General features: G+C 56.0%; 1 protein-coding gene across 12 annotated transcripts in view; it reads left to right on the top strand.

Moving 5' to 3' along the window:
- Hdac4 (histone deacetylase 4) overlaps positions 1–25,565 on the top strand; it is a 250,630-nt gene that overhangs the window by 207,885 nt on the left and 17,180 nt on the right. For 9 of the 12 annotated variants that reach the window (XM_063237018.1, XM_063237019.1, XM_063237017.1 and 6 more), the window contains 10 exons: positions 378–616; positions 3,978–4,232; positions 5,129–5,315; positions 7,157–7,290; positions 10,504–10,624; positions 16,484–16,530; positions 20,020–20,127; positions 21,940–21,995; positions 23,767–23,854; positions 24,985–25,104. In XM_063237018.1, coding sequence (XP_063093088.1) covers positions 378–616; positions 3,978–4,232; positions 5,129–5,315; positions 7,157–7,290; positions 10,504–10,624; positions 16,484–16,530; positions 20,020–20,127; positions 21,940–21,995; positions 23,767–23,854; positions 24,985–25,104 — 1,355 coding nt within the window. The remainder of the gene's footprint in view (positions 1–377; positions 617–3,977; positions 4,233–5,128; positions 5,316–7,156; positions 7,291–10,503; positions 10,625–16,483; positions 16,531–20,019; positions 20,128–21,939; positions 21,996–23,766; positions 23,855–24,984; positions 25,105–25,565) is intronic. The other 3 variants (XM_063237015.1, XM_013157467.2, XM_013157468.2) reach the window with 3 other exon arrangements.

The following is a 25,565-nucleotide window of genomic DNA, read 5'->3' on the forward strand; positions in this document are numbered from 1 at the left end:
TGCCTGTCTATAGGTCAGGCTTCCCTCCTGCTAGCAGAGTTGCTTGTGTGCCAGAGCTAGGGTAGCCTTCTCTAGCAGGTGCTCTGGACACAGTGCCAGAAGTGTCGAGGTGACCCTGGAGCAGCCACTGTGTAAGACCTCTTGGAGCCGCCTCCCAGGCAGAACTGCTGTACCCATGGGGCCTGGCCCTCAATCACCTTCAGGATGCAGCTTCTGCCCTCCTGAGGCTGAGCCACAGCCATTATCAGACAGCTTGCTTCGCCAAGGGAGGAGGCCCTGGGTAGGCAGGTGCACATCATGGCCGTGGTTACTCAGGAGTCTTTCTCCCCACTTCCTCCTCTTCTTACCCCACTCCTCTTCCTCCATGTTATCTTCAGACTGGTGTCTTCCAGGTCTGGGTGCTCTGCCCCTGCACGCACAGCCCCTGGTCGGCGCAGACCGCGTATCCCCATCCATGCACAAGCTGCGGCAGCACCGCCCATTGGGGCGCACGCAGTCGGCACCGCTGCCACAGAGCGCACAGGCGCTGCAGCACCTGGTAATCCAGCAGCAGCACCAGCAGTTCCTGGAGAAGCACAAGCAGCACTTCCAGCAGCAACAGCTGCACATGGGCAAGGTGGGTATGGGGCGTGGGGTACGAGGAACTCCAAGCAAGGTGGATCTGTGCTGTCAGCACCTCTGCCAGAGGCTGGGTGGGATGAGGCAGGCCATGCCCACAACCCTTGCTCCTGGAGTCTCTGCTTCACCAAGGAGATCTTTACAAAAACTATGACCCACAGTCCCCAGCTCTGGGGCACATTTGCCACCTGCCAACCTGTCAGTCACACTGCTGAGCAGATAGGCCTGGCCTCTCTGCAGGGGTCCACTTGCCCATGGAAGTCCTTGAAGTCACTCAGTGGCATCTTTAGTAGGAACGAGGGCTGGGGACTGGCTTGTGGGTCACCAGAAGCACTCAGGCTAAGTTACGTCCAGTGCTGGGCCTGGAGAAAGCATGTGGTGATAGAGGACAGAGGGGCGATGGGCTGCCCTGAAATCAGCCTGTCAGCCCCTCCGGAGGCTGGACACTGAGTCAGCACATGGCCTGGGAGTGGCCCTGGTCCATGATGTGCGTACAGCCATGTTGCTTGTCATGCATGGGCCAGTGGTGGACACATACAGAGAAGGTCAGCAAAGAGCCTCTCACCAAGTGAATTCAGCCAGTGAGAGACCATGCCTTATGTAGTGTAACTCACAGGGGATATCCGGAACCAGCCTAAGTTTGCAGAGACAGGAAATGGGGGACTGGACATACTGGCTGGTATGGGAAGGGTACAGAGTTCCTTTTTAGGGATGGGAGAAGTACTCTCAAGTTAAATGATTTCTGGGGGAATGCACTCTAAGACCCTTGGTGCTTGCCTGCCATAGTGAGAACTCTGGGCCCTGTGTATGAGCAGGATGGTGTCAGACCAGTCAGGATGACAACTGGGATGGTGACGGGTCAGCCAGGCGGGCAGGAGGTCCAGGCGGTGTGGATATGTTAGGTAGAGAGAGGCTGGTGCATGGCCTGGGTGAAATGAGGCTGGTCGGAGCAAGATTCCATCACACAACTCAGCAGCCGCCAGTGTTAACCTTAAGAGTTGTGTAATTCTGGAATTCCCTCACTAATGTTTTGGACCTTGACTGACTGTAGAATATCAAGGCTAAGGGAGAACTCCTGTGTATCTCAGGAATGCTATTACGGAAAACAAGAGACTGGAGGGTAAATGGGAACTTCTGAGGAGCTCCCAGAGCTCGCAGCCAGCTTGGAGGTGAACAGAACAATTTCTCCATTGTCCTTTCCCCTTGGGAGGGCCTCTTGTCTGCAACAGGGTCCTAAGTGGTTTCCCGAGGAGAGGACCATTGATAGGCAGGGAGGAAAGGGGCTCTCCTGGAAGGTCAGGGCATGGTTCCCATGGGACACAGCCTGTGACAGGATGTGAGACCCTCCCTAACACCTACTTCCACCCAGGATAGATGCTGACCACCTAGCACCTCCACCCTGCCTCCTACTTGGTCCTGGTTCCTTCTCTTGAGCCCTTAGTTCCAGCTCAGAAGGGGAGCTGCAGGGTTCCTCACTGCAGTCAAGGCTTGATTTTTCCAGTGCCCATGATGGGTTCCCCTGAAAGTGTTGCTCATTCGTGAAAACTGGCCCCTGCTGGGATCCACCCCAGGATGTCCTGCTGCAGGCTAGGGAGTGTATGATCGAGGAGGCCTCAGATCACCACGCGGTGCTGCAGGCCCTCATGTCAAATGGGGCCACAAACAGTGCTCGCTTGCACAGGAACGGCCCTGGCTGGGGGTAAGACAGGCACTTGCCAAGTGTCTGTACTCCCAGTGTCAAAAGCACTATCACACCTGTCTTTCTAACACCAGTTGAGGCTTACTAATTTCATTATGTCACTCTCTGAGCAATAGGGTAGGAGGTTTGTGGAAGACAGGAAACACTCATTCATATGTGGCTTATTCTTCAAAAGAGTGATTTAGAGACCAGGTCGTCTCACTGGATTTTGTTCCGTGATTGAGTCACCATCGCACTTGACAGCTAATTGAAGCATCTACCCCGTGCTTTCTGCTCAGAGAAACAGTGCTCTCACAGGGTCCCACCTGCACCAGTGTCCAGCCCTGGATCTATGAAGACACCAGCACGAGGGCTGGCCTCTGTAGGGGACATGGGCGGACCACAGCAGGGCCTCACTGGCCTGCTGCTCACTCAGCCTTTACCAAGGTGCCAATGGCATCAGCCCTGTTGCTGCCCCTCTGTGTGCAGCAAGGGAATTTGGGGGCTCACATGCCATCCAAGGGTGCCTTTGCCAGCTGCCATGTCTGGCCCTTCTCATGTGGTCCCATTGCCTGATCAGGAATTAATGCCAGATAAGTGCCTTTTCCTTTCTATCAGAAGAGCGTGCATGAAGGCCCCTTTGCCGCTAGAGTAGAAAGTGACTCTTGCAGCAGTTTCTGCCCACAACCCGATGCCTCCACTGTTTCCCTTCTACAGGAATTTCCTAGTGTGAGTGTGGAAACGTGGCCTAGGTTGGATAGTCTTAATGCATGTGGCGAGGAAGCAGGGCAGCCAGGACGGGCTGGGAGTGCCTTGTGCCTTGATGAGCAGAGGTGGCCAATGTTCACAGCCACGGACTTGGGCATGGGAAAACAGGGTTCCAGGCATGGAGGCCTCTGCCCACAGAGGAGTTTCTGGCCCTAGGCGAAGAAGAGTCAGCTGGAAAGACTGATAGTGAGCTCGTGGAGACCCATGTGGGACCGTGAGCTGCCCTTCAGAAACAAGTGTGGGTTTGAGAGTCAGACGGACTGGAGGTAATATGATTAGGGAGGAATTGACGAGGCTGATCATGCTCCAGGGCCGTGCAGTCTCGCTGAGGGCAGCAGGGCTCTGTGGCAGTGCAGTGGCTGGTTATATGTCCAGGTAAGGGACATCTTTTAAGTTTGGGACCTTGAGTTTTAAGGTGTTCTACTCTAGCTGGCAAAGCAGAGAGAACTTCAGGCAGGCATTCATTCTGGTCACATCCTCAACCAGCCTCCAACTCAGGCCTTGCTTGGAGTGAAGCCCTTAGGGCCTCTTGCCAGTCCATAGTGTGTCCCACCAGGTGCCTTAGCAAGTGAGACACATCTCTCCCCAGCTTGAGTGAGTGGCCTCAGCCTCACCCCACACTTCCTGTACCCCTCTGTGATGCACCCACATGTGTGGCATGTACCAGGCTTCTGTGCGTGGCAGGCAGCACGTGTACTAGACCCCCAGATGCCTGTCTTCCTCTTCCCTTGAGCTTCAGTCTTGCTGGGGCTGTCCCATGACAGGGTGCCCAAGGAGCTCCCTTGGCCCAGGTTGAATGGCTCCTGCTAGGCCAGGCCCAGCGTGACCTGTGCACCAAACCTTGACTGCACACCCTGAAGTGCCAAGTTTGTGTCAAGTCTCTTGGTCTGCATTCATTTTCTCTGCATTATAGATAATCCCCAAATCCAGTGAGCCGGCCCGGCAGCCCGAGAGCCACCCTGAGGAGACGGAGGAGGAGCTCCGTGAGCACCAGGCCCTGCTGGATGAGCCCTACCTGGACCGGCTCCCAGGGCCAAAGGAGGGGCATGCTCTGGCTGTGCAGGTGAAGCAGGAGCCCATTGAGAGCGATGAGGACGAAGTGGAGCCCACACGGGAGGCAGAGCCTGGCCAGCGCCCACCCACCGAGCAGGAGCTGCTCTTCAGACAGGTACCCCTTAGGGAGTGGTGGGCGGACACTGGTGGACCCCTTGGTGCCCAGGCTGTGTCCAGCACACTTAGTCCTGCACATTGCCCTCTGTGAGCATCCATGGACCTGCCTTCCAGCAGGCACTGTCCTCATTCCCTGGTGTGGTGGCCCCACAGATCTGGGAGCACTCTTCGAACAGCTTTTAACAGCCCATGAGCTGGGAAGAGAAAGGTAGCTTGATTTGTTGGTAAATTACAGAGGGAAGCAAGCTGGTCAGAAACCAGGAGCTTTTGGGGGCCAAGGAGGTACTGGTGGCCAGCTGTACAGATCTGGAAATAGTATGAGTCGGACATTCACACTGGTGAGCTGCTCAGACACTGATGTGCAGTCACCAGACTCACAAGAGACTGATGAGGAACCCAGTGAATGGTTTGCTAAGTTCCAGTGACAAATAAAAGTGGAAGTGAACAGAAGCACTGGGATCGGTCAACAAGCTAGACACCCTGGTTAGAAGGTGCCCTTCTGCAGACTGCATGGAAGACCTGGGAAGGCTGAAGGGGCTCCCCCTGCCTCTTGCGAAAGGCTCACACAGCCTGCCCGCCTGGCACCATTGCCTCCTAGAGGGCCGCCTCAGCTTGTCCCCAGGGCCTTATAGGGTTCACCTCTCCCCATCCCCACCCTGGGCACCCAGGCTGCCAGCTGGTGATCATGCTCTGCACAGAGCCCAGGAAGACTTTGCTCTGCAGCGCCCCATGCGGCTGTTGGAGTGGCTTGGGTATGGAGCTTCCTGTCTGCCTTGCACAGGCTGCCACAACCTCAAGGCAGGGCCCCATGGCCGTGTGAGCGAGCCTGTGCATCACCCATGCCCCTGGGCTGGGAGGTGGAGTCCGTGCAGCAGCCAGCCTCTTTCCCCACAGCAAGCACTCCTGCTAGAGCAGCAGCGGATCCACCAGCTGAGGACCTACCAGGCATCCATGGAAGCTGCAGGCATTCCCGTGTCCTTCAGCAGCCACCGGCCTCTGTCCCGGGCACAGTCCTCCCCAGCATCTGCCACTTTCCCCGTGACTGTCCAGGAGCCCCCCAGCAAGCCAAGGTTCACCACAGGTAATGCTGTCTCTCAGGGTGTCTGTGGCTGACCCCGGGGGGCAGACAAAGGCTCAGAAGCCCACTTCCCCGTGGGCCTCTTGGGCTTCCTGCGTTGTCTGTGGCTGGCACCCATTGAAGCCTTGGCATGAAGGGCACCTAGTGCTGAGGGTGGGAGCTTGGAGGAGCCTGGTTCCCATGTAGCCTGGGCAGTAGGAGCTAGACACTCAGCACCAGGCCCCAGCTACCAGAACCAGACGAGGCCAGCTCCCTAGTGGCCACAGTGTCCAACCTGGCCCTGGTGGGGAAAGGCAGCTTCCCAAGTAGGCTGCTGGGAATGCACAGGAAACTGGGATAGCTGTCCATGGTGTTCTGAGCTCATATTTTTTTAATGACACGTGAAGAAAAACATTATGTAAACAGGGCTTATCCTTCACAAGCCTCAAAAGTGTCTTCGCCCTGCATGCCACAAAGATGGCTAAGCTCTCTAGTCTTGGGGGTCTCTTCCTATTCAAAGAAAATCATTGCCAATGATTACCCCTAAATTAAGATCCTGCTTTTCAGGAAAAATAGGGAGAAACCATAGAGCGCCTGAGCCAGCCAGGTGGCTCCTGCACAGGCCTGGGCCACAGACTGCCCCCTCTGAGTGGGGACACCCCAGCCCCATGCTTGTGGACTCATCCTATGGCTCTTCGTATACAGCTTCCAGGCTCCCGCTTTGCTGGTGCCCTATGTAGACCCGCCTTCCTTGATACATGAGCATGCTGTCCCCGCAGAGGAAGGCATGTAGAGAACCAAGAAAAGGGCCAGCGCCAGCTGGGGGTGTGGGCTTAGCCCCACCCCTACCCCTATGCCTGGCACCAGCCACACCCAGTGCCATGTTCCTTCTGGAGTTGTGCAGTGGTGGTCTAGCAGCTCTGACGCCTCCTCGGTCCCCTGAGCTTTCCCACCAAGGAAACTGTGGTGTCGCAGACCTGCACCAGCTCATCTTCAGGGCTCTTGACCATAGTGGGTGGGACATCTGTGTGTCCAGGCACAGGTGGGCAGTGTCTGCGCACAACTATGGACATAGCCATCACAAACTCCTGGGCACAGCTGCCCTCGCACCCCCTATTATTGCCATTTTTCTTTTTTACCCAGAAGTCTCATCTTCTAGCACTCAGCTCCCTAGGGCACCCAGAACCCCTAGGTCCAGGTCACTGTTTCCCATTAGCACAGCTTACAAGGGACCAAGCTAGAAGGTGTGAGAATTGACACACACCTGGGGCCAGGCATCCACCCCTCGGGGTGAGCCTGCCTCTTCCCAGGAGCAGAAGCACAAACAGGATCAAGCATCCATCTGCTACCACAGCCCAGTCTTCACAGCTCCCTGCGGCCCTCAGCCGAGACAGACACATACCAGTCAGTGGCCTCTGCCTTCTGTAGGTTCCCATTCCCTGCCCAGCAGCCCCAGGCCCAGTCTGAGAGCAGGTGTGGTAGCCCCACAGGACACAGCACCTCCTGAGTTTGTGTGCCGTGTGCCCCTCTCACACGTGCCTAGCTCCCATACATGCCTGTAAGCAGGTCCCCACATTGCTCCAGATATTTCTGAGAACTCCAATACTCCATTAGGCCCCAGGATCCCAGAGCAACTTCACACAGAGGTTAGCCAGTGACCAGGTACCTTGGCCCATGGGGGACGCTCACCTCTCACTCCTATAAGCCAGCAGTCCCTGCTGCTCAGCTGTCACCTGGAGCTCAGTGCCATGCCCTCAACTCCTCTTCCTGCTGACCTGTGCCATGCATGTATGGTACATGGCCCTGTGGGCCTGCGGTCCCCGTCCTGCATAGCATTCCTGTGACCCAGCCTTGCCTCCCTGCAGGCCTTGTGTACGACACGCTAATGCTGAAGCACCAGTGTGCCTGTGGGAACACGAACAGCCACCCCGAGCATGCCGGGAGGATCCAGAGCATCTGGTCCCGCCTACAGGAAACTGGACTCCGCAGCAAGTGTGAGGTGAGAGCGCCAGGAGCCTCACAAGTGGGGGAGGGACCTGGGCTCTGGTCAGAAAGCACCAGCACCACTGAGGAGGAAGCCCAGCAGGCCTTCTGCCCAGAAGCCATGAGCCAGCATGTTTCTGTCACCATAGCAAACTCCCTGGGGCTGGTGCTCAGTAATGAGAAGAGGTTTCTCTGGCTCAGGTTTCTCTGGGAAAGACACACAGTGCATCTGTTGAGGGAAGCTGGCCATGTGAGGAAGAGGCCATGGGGTAACCCTGTGCCTGTTTACCTCCCCCCAGACCCAGCATCTCAGCACCACCACGCCAGGGACCAGGTGACCGCCTCCCAACCATGACAGAGCCCAGGCTCTCTCCTGAGACCTATGTCTGACCCACTGGCACTCTCCCCCCGTCAATGTCCCCCTGACGCCTCATCTGCCTCCTTTGTGGCTAGCCACCTCCCTTGCCATCACCCTCAGGAAGCAGTTCCCTTCTGTGCCTGCTGTTGCCCAGGATGCCCGGGCCACTGCCCTTCAGTCCTCTGTCACTTGAGCACGAGGAGATGCTCAGGCCAGGCCAGATGGCTTCTCTGGAGTGTGTACTCATACACCACGGAGGCTGCAGGAGAACCCTGGCCTTGGTTTCCCCGCAGATGCAAGTACCCACAAGGCAGCAGCAAAAGCAGGAGCAGACTGGGCTGTCTGTCCTGAGCCTGCTTCCAGGGTTCCTGCCCTCTGCCCTTGGGCAGCACACACAGAGGTCTCAGTGGTACTTGGCAGTGGTGATGGCCAGGCTGGCCTTTGGGCTGGGCCCCCTGAGCAGGAGGATGAGGTGGCCAGCCCTGCTGGAGCACAGGTGTGGAGAGGGCCTGAGGCAGGAAGCTGGGGGCCCAGACAGCCCTGTGTCCCATTTTGGGACACTACGGTGCTTACCCTGGGGTGCCTGCCAGGCGGGCCCCGCCATAACCCCCACACCCGTACCAGGCATCCCACAAACAAGAGTCTGCCCTCATCTGTCCCAGAGCAGCTGCCCCCATCGGGCCAGGGCTGCTGCAGCCCCTGCCACTGTGGAGTGCAGAGCACCTCTGAGCTACAGCTACCTCATCCCGCCCCTCTACCTTCCCTTTTCACAAGCTGGCGCGTTCAGGAGTTGGCCAGTTCCCTCCACCACCTATAGTGGGGATGCCCAGTCTTCGGGTGATGGCCCAGTGCCCTGCCCATACCTCTCTCAGAAGTGCTGTCCTGGAGGAGGGTGATCTGCTGACCAGCAGTGTCAGAGCCAGGGGACAGCTACACCACTGGGGGGCAGCATCGCCAAACAGACCAGGCTGTGAGGGAAATCCTCCTTCCTTGTGGCCAGCTGCACTGGATGAGGCTGACATCCTGCTGTTGCAGACCTTCCCTGGACATCATGGGGTTCTTGAGGGCCCCTGATACCCATCTTCTGTTCAGCTTCTCCCTTTCCGGGAGGGCCACTCAGGTCAGAGCACTTAGAGGCCACTGTCAGCCAGAAGAGCTAGTGGGAGCCAGGTGGGAGTGGGTGAGAGAAGCCCAGGGGCGGAGGGCCCTGGCACTGAGCAGCAGTGCAGATGCAGCAGTGTTACCAGGAACGCCAGGACAGGCGCTGTCCTGGTGTGCTGCCCTCCTGGGGCTCAGGGTTCTGTGTGGACGAAGCCCAGGGGAGCTCTTGTCGCCTCCAGGCTCCAGCCAGCACCCTTACTCATGAAGTAGCAGAGCGGAGCTGCCCAGCCTGGTTGCCTGACAGCTCAATGTTGAGAACCTGAGCTTGTCCCGGTCCCCAACCACCGAGATAGTAGCCAGAGGAGTCCGAACCCAGGGTGGTGATACCCCTAGGGTGGGATGTGTACCAGCAGGAGGTCTGTGTGGTGCCCATGGCTCAGAGCTTCCTGTTTGGTCCTTCTCCGGTGTTTGTGAGGACAAGTGTTGTTACTCCTCCTCTGTAGCTTATGCTAGCATTCACTTTAGCAGCTTTGCCTCTGGTCTGAGTCAGAATGTCTCATTCCAGTTCCCCTTGTATACAAGGGCCTGGCCTTGGGCAGGTGGGCGCTTCTGGCTGCTGGCCTTGCCTGCCTCTCCTGCCCTCCACATTCAAGGCGCTTCTCAGCACTGTAGGTCATGACTCAGCGCATGGCACCCTGGGACCCTGCCTAGACAGAACATGGCACAGGCCCCATCATGTCTGCTGTGAGGATCACAGCACACCAAGCAATGTGGACCTCCCCAGCCAGGGCTGCTCCCCACCCAGTCCCTGCCCTTGGTGGGCCATTAGAGAGCCCAGCACAGCCCCAGCTGTGAGGCTCACAAAGGCTCAGATACTGAGACCTGCAGGTCAGTGAACACTGGGCCAGGATGAGGCCAGAAGCCAAGTGACAGGCAGCATCACAGCCCTGGTGCTGTCCTCCCTGCCTTCACCAAGCCTGCAGATGCTGGCTTGTAGGGGGTGCTGGCTTTGATCTCACATCTGAGCCACTTGCCTTCTAAACTTAAGGAAATAACTCAATGAACATGTTAATTTTTCTGTTAATTTCTGAAACAAATCTGAAAATAGTCCAACTTTATTTAAGGGGTTTCCAAACTATAGAGATGCAGTCCTCCAGATCCCTGGTCAGGCAGCCTGTGTTGCTGAGGGGCTCCCTGCATGGGGCCCACAGGGTGCTCAGGATGGTGGGCTCTGGCTCCCCAGGAGCTGATCTTGAGCTGATGAGGACAGCCCACTCTTCCTTTGGCAGCTGTCTGCTCTTTGAAGGCCACTATGATAATCGATTGCCAGATCACCTTTATGACAGTGGATGGTGGCACAATGAAGGCTGGGACTCTCTTCTTAAATGACTTTCAAAGCTACACATAAAGTGCAAGTCCTCCAAACAGTTTCTTTTTTTTTTTTTTTTTTTTTTTTTTTTTTTTGTCTTTTTGAGACAGGGCCTCACTATGCAGTTCAGGCTGCCTTGAACTCACTTTGTAGCCCAGGCTGGTCTCGAATTCATAATGATCCTCCTGCCTCAGCCTCCCGAGTGCTGGGATTACAGGTGTGAGCCACCACGCCCGGCCTCAAAACAGTTTCTAAACTGTTTTTTTAAATATTGTGTCAGGCAAAATTTGCTTTGTGTTTTGGGATGACCCAGTAACTGTGTGTTCCTGTATCAAGCTGAGTTTCCCTCCGGGCAAGTGCGATATCTATGGAGCCGTGACTTCTCCACTCTGTCCCCACAGTGTGTCCGAGGACGGAAGGCCACACTGGAAGAGCTGCAGACGGTACACTCGGAGGCCCACACGCTCCTCTACGGCACAAACCCTCTCAACAGGCAGAAGCTGGACAGTAAGAAACTTCTAGGTATTTCAGAGCCTTCCTTACATCCCCATTAGGTTTAACCTCACCTGCTCGGTTTCCAGCCCCCAGGCCCTGCATCTGGTACAGGCACAGTGGCCCAGGCTCCTTGGAGCCAGTCGAGGGCTACAGGAGAGACGCTGCCCTCTGTCTTCAGCTTGTCCCTGCTAAGTGCCTTGTATATGCTTTAGGTGCAGAACGGATGAAGACCACCGATCCAGAGATCCTGGTCCACAGTCTGCATGACAGGGGCTGCTCAGGGCTCTGCTCTGGACACCATTCCAGGCCCCCTAGGGCAAGGCTGAGAGGAAGCCTGAGTCACCCTGGCCGCCCATCCCAGGCACCTGAACACCAGCTTCAGGGCAGAGGCTGCTGGTTTCTTGGGCCAGTCCCTGTGTACATGGGTGCAGAAGAGGCCTGGCACTCAGGAGAAGCAATAGCAAGAGGCTCCCCACCTCATCCCAGGGTCTCCAGCAGATCATGGGGAGCTTGACAGATGCCTCAGGCTCTACAGGCTTCCTCACTACAGGGCAGGGAACAGCCCCTGTGCGCTCCTGGGAAGAGACCTTGGGACAACTCTGAGGCTCCCTGAACACAGATGTGGGCTGACCCTCCACGAGTTTTTGTTTCTGCTGAGCCATCTCAGCTGGCAGCCACTGTGAGCAGGGTGGTCCCTGATCAGTGTTTCCCATCGGCATCTCCCAGGGCAGGAGCCACCAGTCACAGCAGCTAGGTGTGGCTGGTCCCACATGTGGCGTGCGGGGCAGTGGAAGGTTTACTCTGGGCCAGACCTGTGTGTGGCAGACTGCACAGGTGTGAGGTGCCCTTACTCCCCCTTACTTTCACCCCTCCTTGCTCCTTCCCCTTTCCCATTTTCTCACTCATTCGTTCTTTCTGTGCTCCTTCACTGCTCCTCCTCCCACTTTCTCGCCCACTGACTCATGTATCCGCTTCTTGGTCAGCGCACACTAATGCACTTGGAGGGTGTCCTCCATAGCAGGCACCCTGTAGGAGCCCATCCTGCCTGGGAGCTGTGAGGACACCAGTATGTACCAACCTTGGGACATCATGCTGTTTTCTGTGTTCCGCTGCCTGGAAATGGGTGGAAGCAGCCATTTGCAGAACCAAGAGAAGGGCAAATGACAGTAAACTTTGGAGGCTGAAAATCCTCCCTGGGACTTGGTGTAGCCTCAGCAGGGGACATGATCCAAAAGGCAAGGAAGTAGACCCACTGACACCAGCAGCTCAGGGATTCAGGGCTACAGGCAAGGCGCCAGAGAGGAGCTCAAGTTGGGGATGGGCCTAGCGCGGATGGAGGTTCCTCTGGTCCTCCGCCAGAACCCTGGTTCCCCTGTTCTGACCAGCTGCTGCGTCTCCAGAGTGAGCACAGCAGGGCTCCCTGGTCTGGAAAGAAACCTCCTTTTCCTTGCCCCAGTGCACCTGTCCTTACCCTCCAGGCAGAAAGCAGGAGACTGCTCCACGGAATCGGCCAACCGCAGGCTCCGACAGCCACTTCAAGGCCCCTGACCAAGGCCTGCAGTTACAGAGCCCCTGTCATCGGCAGACTCAGAATGCCATGATGAGCAGGCATCCAAGGGAACTGCAGCCTGAGGCCAAGCAAGTGGAGTGAGCAAAGCCATCATTAGTGTCCCTAGAAGACACTGCATCCCACAGCACACAAGGCAAAGGAGAAGGTACAGAGTGTTCAGTGAAGGTGAAAATCAAGAGCATGGTGGTAGAGGTGGAAGAAAGTCCTTGGGCTGAGGCAAAGCAGCGACCATCTCATTGGAAGTGGAGAAAACGGCAGCAGCTGGAGGCTGGGAGGACAAGTGGCAAGAGGAGGTCCTGACAGAGGAGATGAGGGTGGCTGTGGAGCGACTGGCAAGAAGGTGTGAGGACCCACTAAGCGGTAGAGGGGCCAGGAGGAGGGTGCAAGTTTCCAGAGAGGACCAGGGTGACCAGCTGCTCAGCAGAGGGCAGGGCCAGCATGGACAGCCCATCCATCCCTTGCCAAAGTCTTCACCCAGCCCAGTGAGCTGGAAGGCACAGTGGACCTCCACAAGCCCTTGGGAATGGCAGCTCTGGAGCTTCTGTGTCACAAAGCCCCTGGAGGACAAGCTCAACAAAGGGAAAGAAAAGAGTAAGCTGCCTTAGGAAGGAGGCCGGCCCCGGGCACCCAAGGGGAGTCCCAGTGTGGCAGCACCATGTGCTTCTAGACTACTGTGTGGGCCACACCATCCCAGGCTCCTCTTGGGCGTGCAGTGGTCCTAGCCATGTAGTCCTTGCTCTGCACTCCCACCCTGCTACCGGTATCCCAGCCACCAGCCCTGCCCTAGAGCAAGGAAATCTGCTCCCAGCCCTGCAGGCCTCAGCATTTGGGCCCATTCCGAGATGCATCCAGAACCCAGCCCACCACTGCCAGTGCAACAGGGTCCCCTCGGCCCACCTCCTGCAGGGATCACCTCACAATAGTGAATTCTGTCCTTGCTGTTGAGCTGCTGTCCCCAGTCCAGGTGTGGTAGCTTGATCACAGGAGGGAGAATCATAAGGGTCCTCAAGAGACCCTGACAGCCACTCCAAGTGGGGACCATTGGCCAGAGGAGAGGCCAGCACAGCTAGCAAAGACCATGTGCCTGGCACAGGCTCCTCGAGTCCTCTGGGAAGAGCCCTATGCTCTGAGCTGTGCCAGGAGGTCCTGCACAGGAGCCAGGCTCAGAGACTGGCTCTGGGAAGAGCAGGCTGCGGAAGCCTGACAGCTGCAGCAGTGCAGGGTATCCTGGATCTGAGGGGGATGTGGAGTGACCCAGGGGAGAGGCTCCAGGGTCAGCATGGGTGTAGCATAGGGCAGAGCTCTCCAGTGTGGGAGCTGCTGCTGTGGCCCCAGCACGAAGCAGGACGGTTCCCACAGTCACCAGTGCTGCCAGGACGAGATATCATCCTCCATCAGGAAATTGCTGGGCAGCCCTCCTGGACACTTCACATGGGCTCCCTGCCTTGAGCCTCCCCACAAAATAGCAGAATAGCCCGACCACATCAAGTGTCCATCTTCAGGGGCCCATGGTGGCCCAGCCCTCTGCACACCAATACCAATCTTACAAACCAGTGACACCCCACAGAGTGAGGGAGATGGTGCCCCAGTCAGAGGAGAGGCGATGTGAATTCACCCGTTAGAGAATGCTCTGGGTCCTTGAGCCAGTTTCAGACCAGTTTAAGACCAGGTACTAAATCAGAAGTGAGGCCCTGGATGGAAGTGCCATGGGAAACAGGACAGGAACATGTGTGAGAGCGTGGAGCTTGCTTTCCCCCAACTTCAGATCGTCTGGCTGCTTTGTGGTGTGGGCCTCCACCCACACACGTGCTAGGTGAGAGTCTTCTAGCATCTTTTCTCTTCCTGCTATGCTGGTGTTTTGAAGCATGTTTAAATTGCACAAAGATACCGCCAATCATCCTGCCACTCGAGAGAAGGCTGTGTCGCTTCTGCTTGTTTTCTTAACCAAAAAACGCCACCCTCAGGCCAAGTGGTTCAGACAGAACACCGGTTTCCTCAGATTCTGTTACAGTAACTTATCTCATTAAGTGTTTAAACAGCTGCTGCGTGATTTTCCCTCCTCTTTGAATTGAGTCTGCAAGTATCTAAACTGTTCAAGGCTTATCGTAGCTGGTTACTGGCCTGGTGATGGGCACACCAGGAGGCTCGACTGCAGTGGACTGCAGACAGTGGCGGACAGTGCACCATGCTTGGCTTCATCTAATGGTGGCATCTGATAGCAGTGCTCTGTGGGGGGAACATGGTCTGGATGGTGCTCCGGAAGGCTGCTCCTGAGGAGGTGAGCAGTGTCTTTCCCACCATCCTCATCCCTGCCACTAGAGCACCTCCTGGTCGGCAAGACAAACAAGGGAGAGTGAGTCTTCAGGCCTCAGGCCAGAGGTCTGTAGCCCAGGTGGATGACCGTAACCCCAAACCACCGGAAGGGAGAGCTAGACTGCAAGGGAGCACAGGCACTCCAGAGCACGGACATGCAGAGGCTGCTGGTGACAGACAGACATGCAGGATCTCAGGTCCTGCAGCTTCCTGCTGAGTGCTCCAAGCCCGCTGACTGCCCAAGCGCAAGGTTTCTGCTTCATCGTGGGAATGCCCCTGGGTAATGAGAAAGGTTGGTCGCCAGAGGATTTTGGGTTTGAACATAGATGTTCACTATGTCCCCTCACTTTGAGGGGAATCTGTCTCCCACGGAGCCCTGGATACCAACTTTGGGTGCATGAATGTGTGTGCACACATGCTCGGGTGACCTGGAAGAATAAGCTCTGCACACCCACTACCCTGCCTTGTGCTGAGATGGGAACTGATGAGACAGGGCCACTCCTGAAGCTATCCCAGCCCCACCGGTTCCCTGGGCCGATGCCACGTTGGTCACAGCTTTGAAACAAGCTATTGGCTGTGGCAGGACACAGCAGCAAACAGCTGAGTGCTGCTCAGGACCTGTGCTTTCCTCCTCCCAGCCTCACCCACCAGACCCCAGGGAACTGCAGCCAGCAGTGCAGTTGTGTACCCCATGTTCGTGTGGAAGTGGGACCCAAGCCTGAGAGCCCCATGTGCAGGGAGCCAGGAACTGGGAGGATGGTGGGAACCTCCCAGGTGGGACCTGGGGGTCCTGGCTTGTGTGGGAGGCACAGCAATGGGGCTACTCCAAGTGCATGAGCACACACACAGGGCAGCAGGACAAGTGCAGAGCCAGCTCAGCGCCTGCTGCCTCAGGTCAAGCAGGAGCCCATCCACATGGAGCCCACCAGGCCCCTCAGACACATGCAGGCCATGATACAGGGGCTCTGCCAGCTGAGCTGCATTTACTTTACCCAGACTGGACTGAGCCTTTCTGGCCACCTCCACCTCTACCCACAGGGCAGCCGTCCTGGCCTCCAGATGTGGACTCCTGGTCTCCAGCCTCTGCAGAGTCAGGAGAACAGAGCTGTGGATCCACATCAGTGCTCTGCACCACGCCTTTCATGATGGCATGCTGGGGACATCTGGAGTGTGGCATCACCACGCCTTCCAAGCAGAAGGCAGTGGCACCCGCCACCTTCCACCTCTGGCTGCCCTAGCAGGGGCTCTGTGCACCACTGAGACGAGGAAGTGCTGTCCTTGTCCATGCAGGGCTGACCCAGCTGGCCCCAAGCTGGTGCCAGGGCATAGGTCCCTGAAATCAGAGCAGGGTGGTCAGGGCAGGAGAGGGAGTGGACCTCCCAGCAGTGCTCACAAGGCTGGTCCTTGAAGGACACCACGAGCCACATTCACATCTGCATGTTGCCCCTGTGGGCTCTCCCAGCCTTCATGATAGTCAGGCTTCCTGTCTCCTGCCTTCTGTCCACTCCAGGGTCACACAGAGAGTACAGACTCCCTCTATGGAGCATCCTTGTCATTGAGTATACATGAGCCCTGGTGATATGGGGAGCAGAGGACAGCTGCAGAGCTTCCAAGTCACGTGTGCCTGACCTGAGTGGGAGCTGCAGTTTCCGAAAGGTCTTGCCTCCCCCACAGCGGTTGAGGCCTGTGCCCTAGTGAAGCTGGCAGTGGCACTCGCAGTAGATGTACCGGTGTCTAGGCAGCAGGATTTGTAGAAGGCACAGCTAGGGTACAGGGCTCCCCTCCCACCTGCACTGGGCACCAGCGGGAGGCCAGTGTGCCTCTCTCCCACTCCACCCCTAGTGGAAGGCTGATACCATGGAGAGGCTGAACCTGCTGCTGGGCTGTGCCACATGAGGGTGCATTGCTTTTTGTGCCAGCCCAGGTACCACAGTGCCATTTGAGAATGGAGCATCCCCAGAACTGGGGGGTCCCTAGCCACTGATCCTGTCCTCTCCCCACAGGCTCCCTGACCTCCGTGTTTGTGAGGCTCCCTTGCGGTGGTGTCGGGGTAAGTAGCTCTTTAACATGGAAACAGCGCCATTTCCCAGTTGTCACAGAGGTGCCCCTTGCCTTCCTTCCATGGTTAATTGCTGACAGGCGTTTTCCATAAACGGCTGTTGCTGGGCAGACAGGTCCATGTGTGGCTTCAAAGGCACTGAGAGCCGGGAGCGTTTGATCGCCGAACTCAGGCACCTTTCTCAGGAGGGTCTCCTGGCACGCGCACATGTGCCAGCTCTCCAGCTGGGAGACAGGACATGCTGCAGACCACAAGTTCCTCTGAGTGCACAGCAGCATCCGAGGACAGGATATGCTTGTCCATGTCTCCTTCCAATCCAGAGCCATGGGCCGAGCTCCCAATGCAGTGACCATGTCGCCACAGCCATGTGGCATCTGTGAAGCAACCAGCTGGCCTATGGTGACGTCTGTCCTACATGCAGATCATGTTCCAAAATAGACACATACGAAAACAGGCAGGAGACACAAAGGCCTTCCATCCCAGCGCAGTCTTCCCTCTGCACAAGGCAGATGTGGCCCCAGAGCCAGACCTCATTTGCAACAAACACCCATACCCTTTAAGAGGTAGAGGCTGAGCAGCAACAGAGACAGCTGCAGTCTATAGGGGAGGCCAGGCTGAGGTGCTGCTGACCATCCAGCATGTCCCCCATAGCAGGGACCCTGCAGAGGTTCCAGACAGGCGAGGAGGTAGGGGCCAGAAGACAACAAGAGCTGTCAGAGATGAAGCTGCAGTGTGTGTAATCACAGGTCCAGGGCAAAGTCTGAGGTCTGGATTCTGTTATGGAAATGAAACAAAATTGTTTTCTTCCGGAGTCTTTACAGAAATCACTGCTTTGATAATTATCCAGTCAGAAAGCGAATAAAACAGCATTTATTCATACCACACCGAGGGCTCTTAGAGTTATTTTATTTCGTATTGTAAATAGGCTGCAATCTCTTAATTCAGGGCAAGTTTTTGGCCATACTTAAAAAAGATTTGGATTTGCACTGCCCTGCAGCCAGCAGGGCTGTGCAAGGCAGAATTTATAATTTACAAATGAAAGCTAAATGCAAGCTCAGACCTGAAGAGGTCAGGCCCAAGACACTCACTCCCAAATGATAAAGCCAGTTCTAAACACAGGAGGTGGCCAAAGCTACCCCTCACATCTGGGCACAGAATCCCCCTGGGTGAGGGCAATGGAGCCTGCAGGAGCGAGTAGGGAAAGTGTGATCCACAGTGTCCTCAGTTCCCTTTCTGCCCATTTTCCACACACCCTCAACACTGGAAGAGGGGCTGGAGGCTGTATGGCACCCAGCCTGGCTTGGATGGACTTGTTGGGTTGCTGCACAGCTGCAGGTCCTTCGGTGCCTTGGCTTGCCCCTTGGTGTCGGAAACCAGTGGGAGCAGGCACTATGTCCAGATGAGAGAACAGGTAACGAGAGAGCTGGCCGCTTTCCCAGAAGCAGCCTCAAATTGGCGTTTCCGTGGCAGACATTAAAGCATCTTTCCTCAACCCTGTTAAATACAGGTTTTAAATTGTTCTGACCTTTTTTTTTTTTTTCCAAATGAAATGAAAGAAACTTCTGCCCAGTGTACCTCCTCTGTATTACAAGTTTCCAGATAGTGAAGAGAGGGTATCCCCGGGTTCTGCTGTGCTCCCTGGCCTGCCTCAGCCCTATCTGTGTATGTGGTCTGGGCCCAAGTGGCCCCCAGCTTGCCATGGCTTCTGTCAGCCTCCAGAAGCTCTGAGATCCCCCAGCTTTTATCCTGTTTCCCTGTGATTCTCCAAGACTCTTGCTCCACATTTCCCACCCACCTGTTTTCCCGTGTCTTTGCTATAGAAATACATGGAGGGTGCCATTTGCTCTTTCCTTCCATTCCTGCATCAGCAGTGGCATCACTCATGCCACAGACCCTGTGGCTTCTCCGGCGTGACCTGGCAGCTTCACCCCTGCACTGCTTCCCAGGAGCTAGGCACCAACATCATGGGGCTGGCAGCAGCAGCAGATGTTGTCAGGTAGAACAGAGGCTGCCAGGATGGCCCTGGTGCTTTGTCAGCTGTTCCTGGCAGGCCTTGCAGATACTGCCTGTGGTAGCAGAGCAGCCCATGGTACCAGGACAGCGGAGTACATGGTAGCCACAGAGCAGACAGTGTGGCCAGTTGTCCCCTCCTTACTGCCTTTGCTCAGCCTGGAGGCCAGGCCCTTTGGAGGGAACTCTGAGTTGTGTTGCCCCCATAGATGTAGACCTGCCCAGGACAATCCTGCCCCCAGAGACATGGGAGTCTTGCTGGCCTGAGTTTAGTGAATGGATTCTCCAGGTGAAGTAACCAACCAGAATACCCCTGTTCATCTGGTCACTTTGATGAATCCTCACACAGTGTTATTTAAAATAGAAGCCGTTCTGTAGGCATTGGGTGTTGGTACCACAGAGCAGGAAATGTGAGGTTAAAAGCATCCTTTTTGACATTTGGAAGCAATCTCAAGGATATAGTTTTGGTCACAGAAGAGAGTAACCCTCACAGAATACACTGCTTAGGAATGTCTTGCTCAGAGGGCGAAACTTTGAGCCTTCCTGCAGTGATCAGCCTCTTGTCAGGTGGCCTCTGGCCTCACTGTGGGCAGGAGCTCCATGGGCTGGGGCAGGGACAGGGACAGGGGCAGGCCTAGGCACAGTTCTCTTCCAGCACTGGAGTCTCAGTAAGCTCAGAGGCCCACTGCATCATAATGGATCTGCAAACCCATGCTGACGTGAAATAAGGTTGCCAAGCCGTGGTCAAGCAGAACGTTCTGCAGGCTGGGTGGCTCCCAGGAAAGGCCCAGCTGGCTCCCAAACTTTGTACTCAGGAGCACACTGTGCCAGCTTGCCCAGGGCTGTTGTGTCCCAGCTTTCTGATCCACCCAGGTTCCATAGGGGCTACCTCCGCAGACCTGGCTGTCAGACTCCCTCTCCCATCAGTCAGGCCTGGAAAATACACTCTCCCATCAGTCAGGCCTGGAAAATACAGACTCACAGATCATTTTCCCTTTGAGTTGGAAGCAGCTGGCAGAGCTGGCTCCCTGTCATCCAGGCAGAAGTTTCACCCCAAGTCGGGGACAGTGCTCACACACACTTGGAGCTCTCAGCTAAATGCAGCACAGAGCAAGCCACACTCTGAAGAGATAACTGAGGAAGCCCTTAAATTCATTCTGTTAGCTGTTAGAGTAACTCCATGCTCTGGGCCACAGTAACCTTAACATGCTCATATGTGCTTACAATGTGCTGGTGTCTTGTGGAAGCAGCCAAGAGAAGGGAAGGCCCGTGAGAAGGGTGGGCACATGCATTGCTTCCAAAGCATCGCTTCCGTTTTCGATCAGTGCTCTGTGGCCCATCCTGAAAAAGAGCCGAGCCCAGCATGACAGGGTCTGCCCTGGCAGGGAGTAGATGGGCTGTGGGGCCAAGCACAGACCTTGGGACCCTCAGGGTGGAGGCGATGCTGACCACAGCACACTGTTCCTGTAGGTGGACAGCGACACCATCTGGAATGAGGTGCACTCGTCAAGTGCGGCCCGTCTGGCTGTGGGTTGCGTGGTGGAGTTAGTCTTCAAGGTGGCCACAGGGGAGCTGAAGGTCAGTCGGGGTTGATGGTGCTGGGCTGGCCACCTTAGTCGGGAGGGGAGGCCATGGCCCTTCCACAGGATCAGGCTCAGAGGGCCCTGTTGGGGGCTCCTGTCTGCCCACGAGAAACAAACGTGTTGGCCTTAGAGCCCCTCACAAGTCAGTGCTGGGAGTGATGTGCATTCCACACAGTTGCTGAGGGTCCCGGGGCACTTGTGCATGAATGACAGTGTATCAGAATTGGCCACTTTGCGGTTAAGATAGGAATTTAAAATGACAGTGAAGAATGGCCTAGTGCCCAGCAGCTGGATTCCCGTGCTCTGGGTCTGGCACTGACCTGCCTTCACACACTGCCATCCATGAAGAAACCCTGGCCACACGCCCTGTGAGACCAGAGGGAAGGCGTCTGCATGGAGAGCTGCAGAATCCCCTAATTCTGTGGCCACACTTGGCAGGTGGCAGGAGCTAGCAGGCAACCTGTGTGGATCTGGCACCTCCTGTGCCTGTCTAAGACCCATTTGCCTTCCTTTGACCTGTAGGAGGTTTTCTAATATTGTGGGGTCATTTGGAAAGTGGAGTTCCCAAGTCCTCATACATGATGCCCAGTCCAAGCCCCCTGTTTTCACAGAAAACCCTTTGGGTCCCAGGAGAGCTGGAAACCTCAAGTGCAGCCCCTTTACCCACTGCCTATGGTTTCTCTCTGTGTGACAGGCCCATTTCCTTGTTTCTGGGACTGGTTCCGGTTTGCTGGTGGTAGGAGACTAGCTGGTGTGTCCTTCTTCTAAGCAGTGTGGGCCCTTTTAGAGGAAGGAGCCACCTCAGCAGGCCTCACCCTCTGCACAGCTCTCACTGGAGACCTCCTGCAGACTCTGAGCCCCCTTCACATCCCTCCTGGCTGCAGGGGTGTCTTGAGGACATAAATCATGCACCTTTTACAAGCTTATCAGGGCATTCTTGGAGGAAACTGCCTTTCACCCACAAATGCATGTCAGTGAAGGCCTCCAGGGCCAGTGCTGCTGCTCAACTACAGCTATACTACCGCACCAGCAGTTCCTCCTGGGGCTTCCATGCCGTTGGTGCAGAGCCAAAGCCAAAGAAGTGGAGGGTTACCGTGGAAACACACCCTGCAGGCACACTGCAGGCTGGGACCAGGAAGTAGGTTTCGCTGTTTTGTTAAAGAGTGGAACTGTCCCCTGAGTTTGCCTCTTGCCCTCTCCACGACCCTTGTCCCCTCGGTGGCCAGCCACTCCTGGAGGCCTTTCAGGAGCTACCCATGTGGCTTTCTGCTGTGGGTGAGATGGAGGCTTCCTGGAGGAGCTGTTCTAAGCCACAGCCCAAGCATTTTGCAGATGTGTCAGGGTGGGGACCTGCAGCCATGCTGTGGCCACCTTGTAGTATTTCTGGAATGGGAACACAGCCACATGCTGTGCATGGTACCACCACCTGGGGCCTATGCCTGGGTCCTCACCATGTGGCAGCTGATCATAAACCATGGGCACCAAGAGCACGCAAGCCCCCATGCTGCACAGGCCCCCATGGCTGGCTACAAGCCCTGCCAGCAGTTCCCAGAAGATGAAATCAGGACAGACTTGCATCTACCCTTAGCACCCGGTGTCCCAGGAGGCCCTAGAAATTGGCAGGCCTCTTTAACAGCAGACAGAGAATGCCGAAGGCTCCCAGCCACTCTGCATGCTGCCCTGAGGCAGGGTGGCCAGGAGGTGGGAGAGACTGTCTTCCCCTAGGTCACAGGTAGGCTTCAAGTGCTAGTAACAACCTTTTTTTTGTGGTTAAACTGTATCTTCTCACTGTCTGTATCACCTGCAGAATGGCTTTGCTGTGGTACGGCCCCCAGGACACCACGCGGAGGAGAGCACGCCCATGTGAGTTGACACATGGGCACTGTGTCTGTGAAGCCAGGTGTCCAGTGTGGCCCAGAAGCAGCGAGAGCAAGATGGGCCTTGGGCAGGCTGTCCAGGGAGTGCAGGCCACACCTGTTTCAAGCAGATCCGTACTTCATGTGCAGAGAGATGTGACCCAAGCATGAACCCAGGCTAGGGGCCCTTAGTCACCCTCGCTGCAGAGCACTCGTGTTCCTGAGGCCAGGGCCACTGTGGGTTTCTCCTCTGAGAATTCCTCCTCTGAAGCTCCCTTTCTAACATGAGCCAAGGCCTTGGGCCTTCCAAACAAGGAGCCCAAATAGCACCCACAGACACCTGCACGAGATGGCAGGCAGGGGTGTGCAGGCTGTCAGAGCAGCCATAGTCTGAGCTCAGGCAGCTGGCATACCCATCCTGGCAGTGAATCAGACAGGAGAACTGAGAATAAGGAGATTTTTGCTTTCATGTGAGTCCCTTTCTTAGCCTGTCTCCACAATGTTCTGAGTGAGATTACCCAAGGCTAGCTAAATGTGAGGTGACAGAAACAGCACCCTCTGTGTCCAAGGCGACTAGAACAGGTGACTCTGCATGTTGTGGGTAACATCCTAGGGTTCCATGCAGTCCAGGAGGGTCCATGAGGGCAGCCATGGTTCATGCAGGCAAAGTAGACCTTCTCACTGGAGGTCTTCAAGCAGAAAACTGGACCCCTGTTGTATGTGTGTAGATCTGTGATGCACATTTGTGTGCACTTGTGTGTTGTGTATTTATGTAGTATGTGTGTTGCTAGTGTATCCACTATGTTGTGTGTATGGGTGTCTTGTACACTTGATCTGTGATACGTCCCTGTGTGAATATGTGTGTATCTGTGTGCACATGTGCATATACATATTCGGGACTGTGTGCATGTGTGGTCTGTATTTAGGTTGTGAATGTGTCTAGGTCTGTGTGAAGAGTGCACACGTGTATATTCATGAGGTGTGCCCAACGTAGCTGTACATGTACATGTTTGTGCCTGTACATATGTAACATGTCTATGTGCATGTTCCTATGCACATACTTCTGGTGTTTGCCTACAAATCTTCACATGTGCCTGCCTCTGTGCACCTGTACCTCTGTGAGATGTGTGTGTGTGCATGTGTCTGTGGTGAGAGCACAGCGATGTGGTATGTGTACACATATGTGTCTGTACCTCTGTGTGATGTGCACACATGTCTGGTGTTCGTGGTGAGAACACAGCTGTGTGGTATGTGTACACATGTCTGTCTCTCTGTGTGATGTACATATATATCTGGTATCTGGTGAGAGCTCAGCTGTGCAACATGTGTACACATGTGTGTCTGTGCCTCTGTATGATGTGTCTGTGTGAGAATATGGCTGTGTGGCATGTGTACACGTGTGTCTGTTCCTGTGTGATGTGCACGTCTAGTGTCTGTGGTGAGAGCACAGCTGTGTGGCTTGTGTACACATGTGTCTGTCTTTGTGTGACGTGTACACATGTCTGGTGTTTGTAGTGAGAGCACAGCTGTGTGGTATGTGTACTTGTGTGTGTCTGTGCCTTTGTGTGGTATGTGCATATTGTGTGCCTCTGACACATGTGTGTACTTCCAGTGTGTGCCATGCATCCACATATGAGCATTCAGAGCTGCTTCTGTGCTGGGCTGGTGGATGGGTGGTGTCAGCTCAGGTTCAAGGCCAAGGAGGGCAGAGCCCATGCACTTGGCTCACAGGATCTCAGTGCCCTGGTGGGTGATGGGTGCCTCTCTGCCTCCTGCAGGGGCTTTTGCTACTTCAACTCTGTGGCAGTGGCAGCCCGGCTCCTGCAGCAGCGGCTCAGTGTGAGCAGGATCCTCATTGTGGACTGGGTGAGTGGTGCTGCCTCCCAGGCGGGGGTCAGTGCACCAGCTTCTGTCTCTCTGGCAGTGGTTATGCAGGCTGCAGGCTTTTCCTCTGTGGACTCCTGGCCTTGAGACTTTGCTTTCCCAGAGAGCAGTGGGTGCAGCCCACACCTGTGGGGAGCCTGTCACACGCTCTCCACCCACTGCGTCCTGACCTTCCCAGACACGAGCCATGGAGGAGGGCAGTGGCCAGGGTCGTGGCTCATCCCCAGCCTGAGGAAGGCAGAGTTCAGGGTCTTAGCCCACCTTGGTCTCCTCCTCCTACCTGGCAGCTGGGAATCCCATGGAGGTGCCACTGTCCAGCCCTGCCAGCAAGATCCACTTCTGCCTGGCAGTGCTGCGTGGCTGCTGACCCAGAGTCCTGAGGATGGCATTTGATTCCTGAACTAGAAGCAAACAGCAGAGCACTTGGTCCTGCTCTTCTGGAAACTATTTGTATATGTGTGGATCATTCTTTTAGAAATCTGTGACAGTTCAGTTTTTTAACAGAAAATAAAGGCAAGGCGTATGGGGTGGGTAATGATTTATATTACCAAAGCCCTTCTCAGTTTCAACAACACAGCCCAGGGAGCAGTGGCCCCCAAGTGGAAGGAAGTGGCAGGTACCCTGTCTGGAGCCACTCACTTCACACAGCTCTCCCCAGGCACACTGCTCTGGGGCCACCTGCTGCATGGCCTGGGTCAGGCAGCTACAGCCTGGCAGAGGCCCTGCAGTTCGCATGGGCAGAGGACCTGCGTCGCATGGGCACTGTGGTGCTGGATATGGCTGGCAGTTCCAGTAGGGGCATGAGCCTGGCCATGCTGCTCGCTTAGTCTCTGTCTGCCTCCTGATGAGGCTGAGGGGGTGTCATACTCGTCACAGTGATGCACTGGCCAAATGGCTGCAGAAGCAGGGCTGTGCACCGGGGTGGGGACAGCAACCCCATGCTCTGCCAGCTCAGAACAGTGCCCTGGGGGTAAAGCTCAGGCGCAGCCTCAGTGTCCCCAAAGCCCTCCCCTGGGGACTGCTGGGGATCCTGTGAGCAGGAGCCTTTACTGAGTGGCTAGGCAGGTGGGCCAAACTCTGAGGCCCTGCTCTCAGCCCCTCCGCTCTCACAGGATGTGCACCACGGGAATGGAACCCAGCAGGCTTTCTACAGTGACCCCAGTGTCCTCTACGTGTCCCTGCACCGCTATGACGACGGAAACTTTTTTCCAGGCAGCGGCGCACCTGATGAGGTGAGTGGGTATGGGGACTCTAGTGGTGGCCAAGGACAGATGGCTTCACACCCACCCATGGCAGAAGAGGGCTCCAAGCTCACTTAGTGTAAGTGATACTTCCAAGCCCAGACAGCTTTGCACTGCACCAGCACCCATCTCACCTGGTTCCGGGTTGGTGAGCTGAGGCATGGCAGCCAAGCCTGGCCCTCCTCCTGCAGGGCATGTCCCTGTCTTCCCTCCTGCCTGGAGTTTAGCAAGACTCCGGGGTGGCAGTGCCCACCTGCCCTCCCTCCAAGGGGCACACCACATCTCATTGCTTGAGTGCAGTGAGACAGCAGTCACACGCATTCTCTATCTACCCAGAGACACAGTCCTGTGGCCCTGTCGGTGCAAAGCCAGGGCACCATATGGCAGTCCTCAGGTGTCCCTGAGGGAGACACAGGTGGCCTCCTGGTTCCCTCAGGTTTGGGGTCCACAAA

The sequence above is a fragment of the Cavia porcellus genome, unplaced genomic scaffold, assembly GCF_034190915.1.
Source record: "Cavia porcellus strain 051 isolate PalLab524CR breed Dunkin Hartley unplaced genomic scaffold, mCavPor4.1 scaffold_26, whole genome shotgun sequence".
Taxonomy (NCBI): Eukaryota; Metazoa; Chordata; class Mammalia; order Rodentia; family Caviidae; genus Cavia; species Cavia porcellus.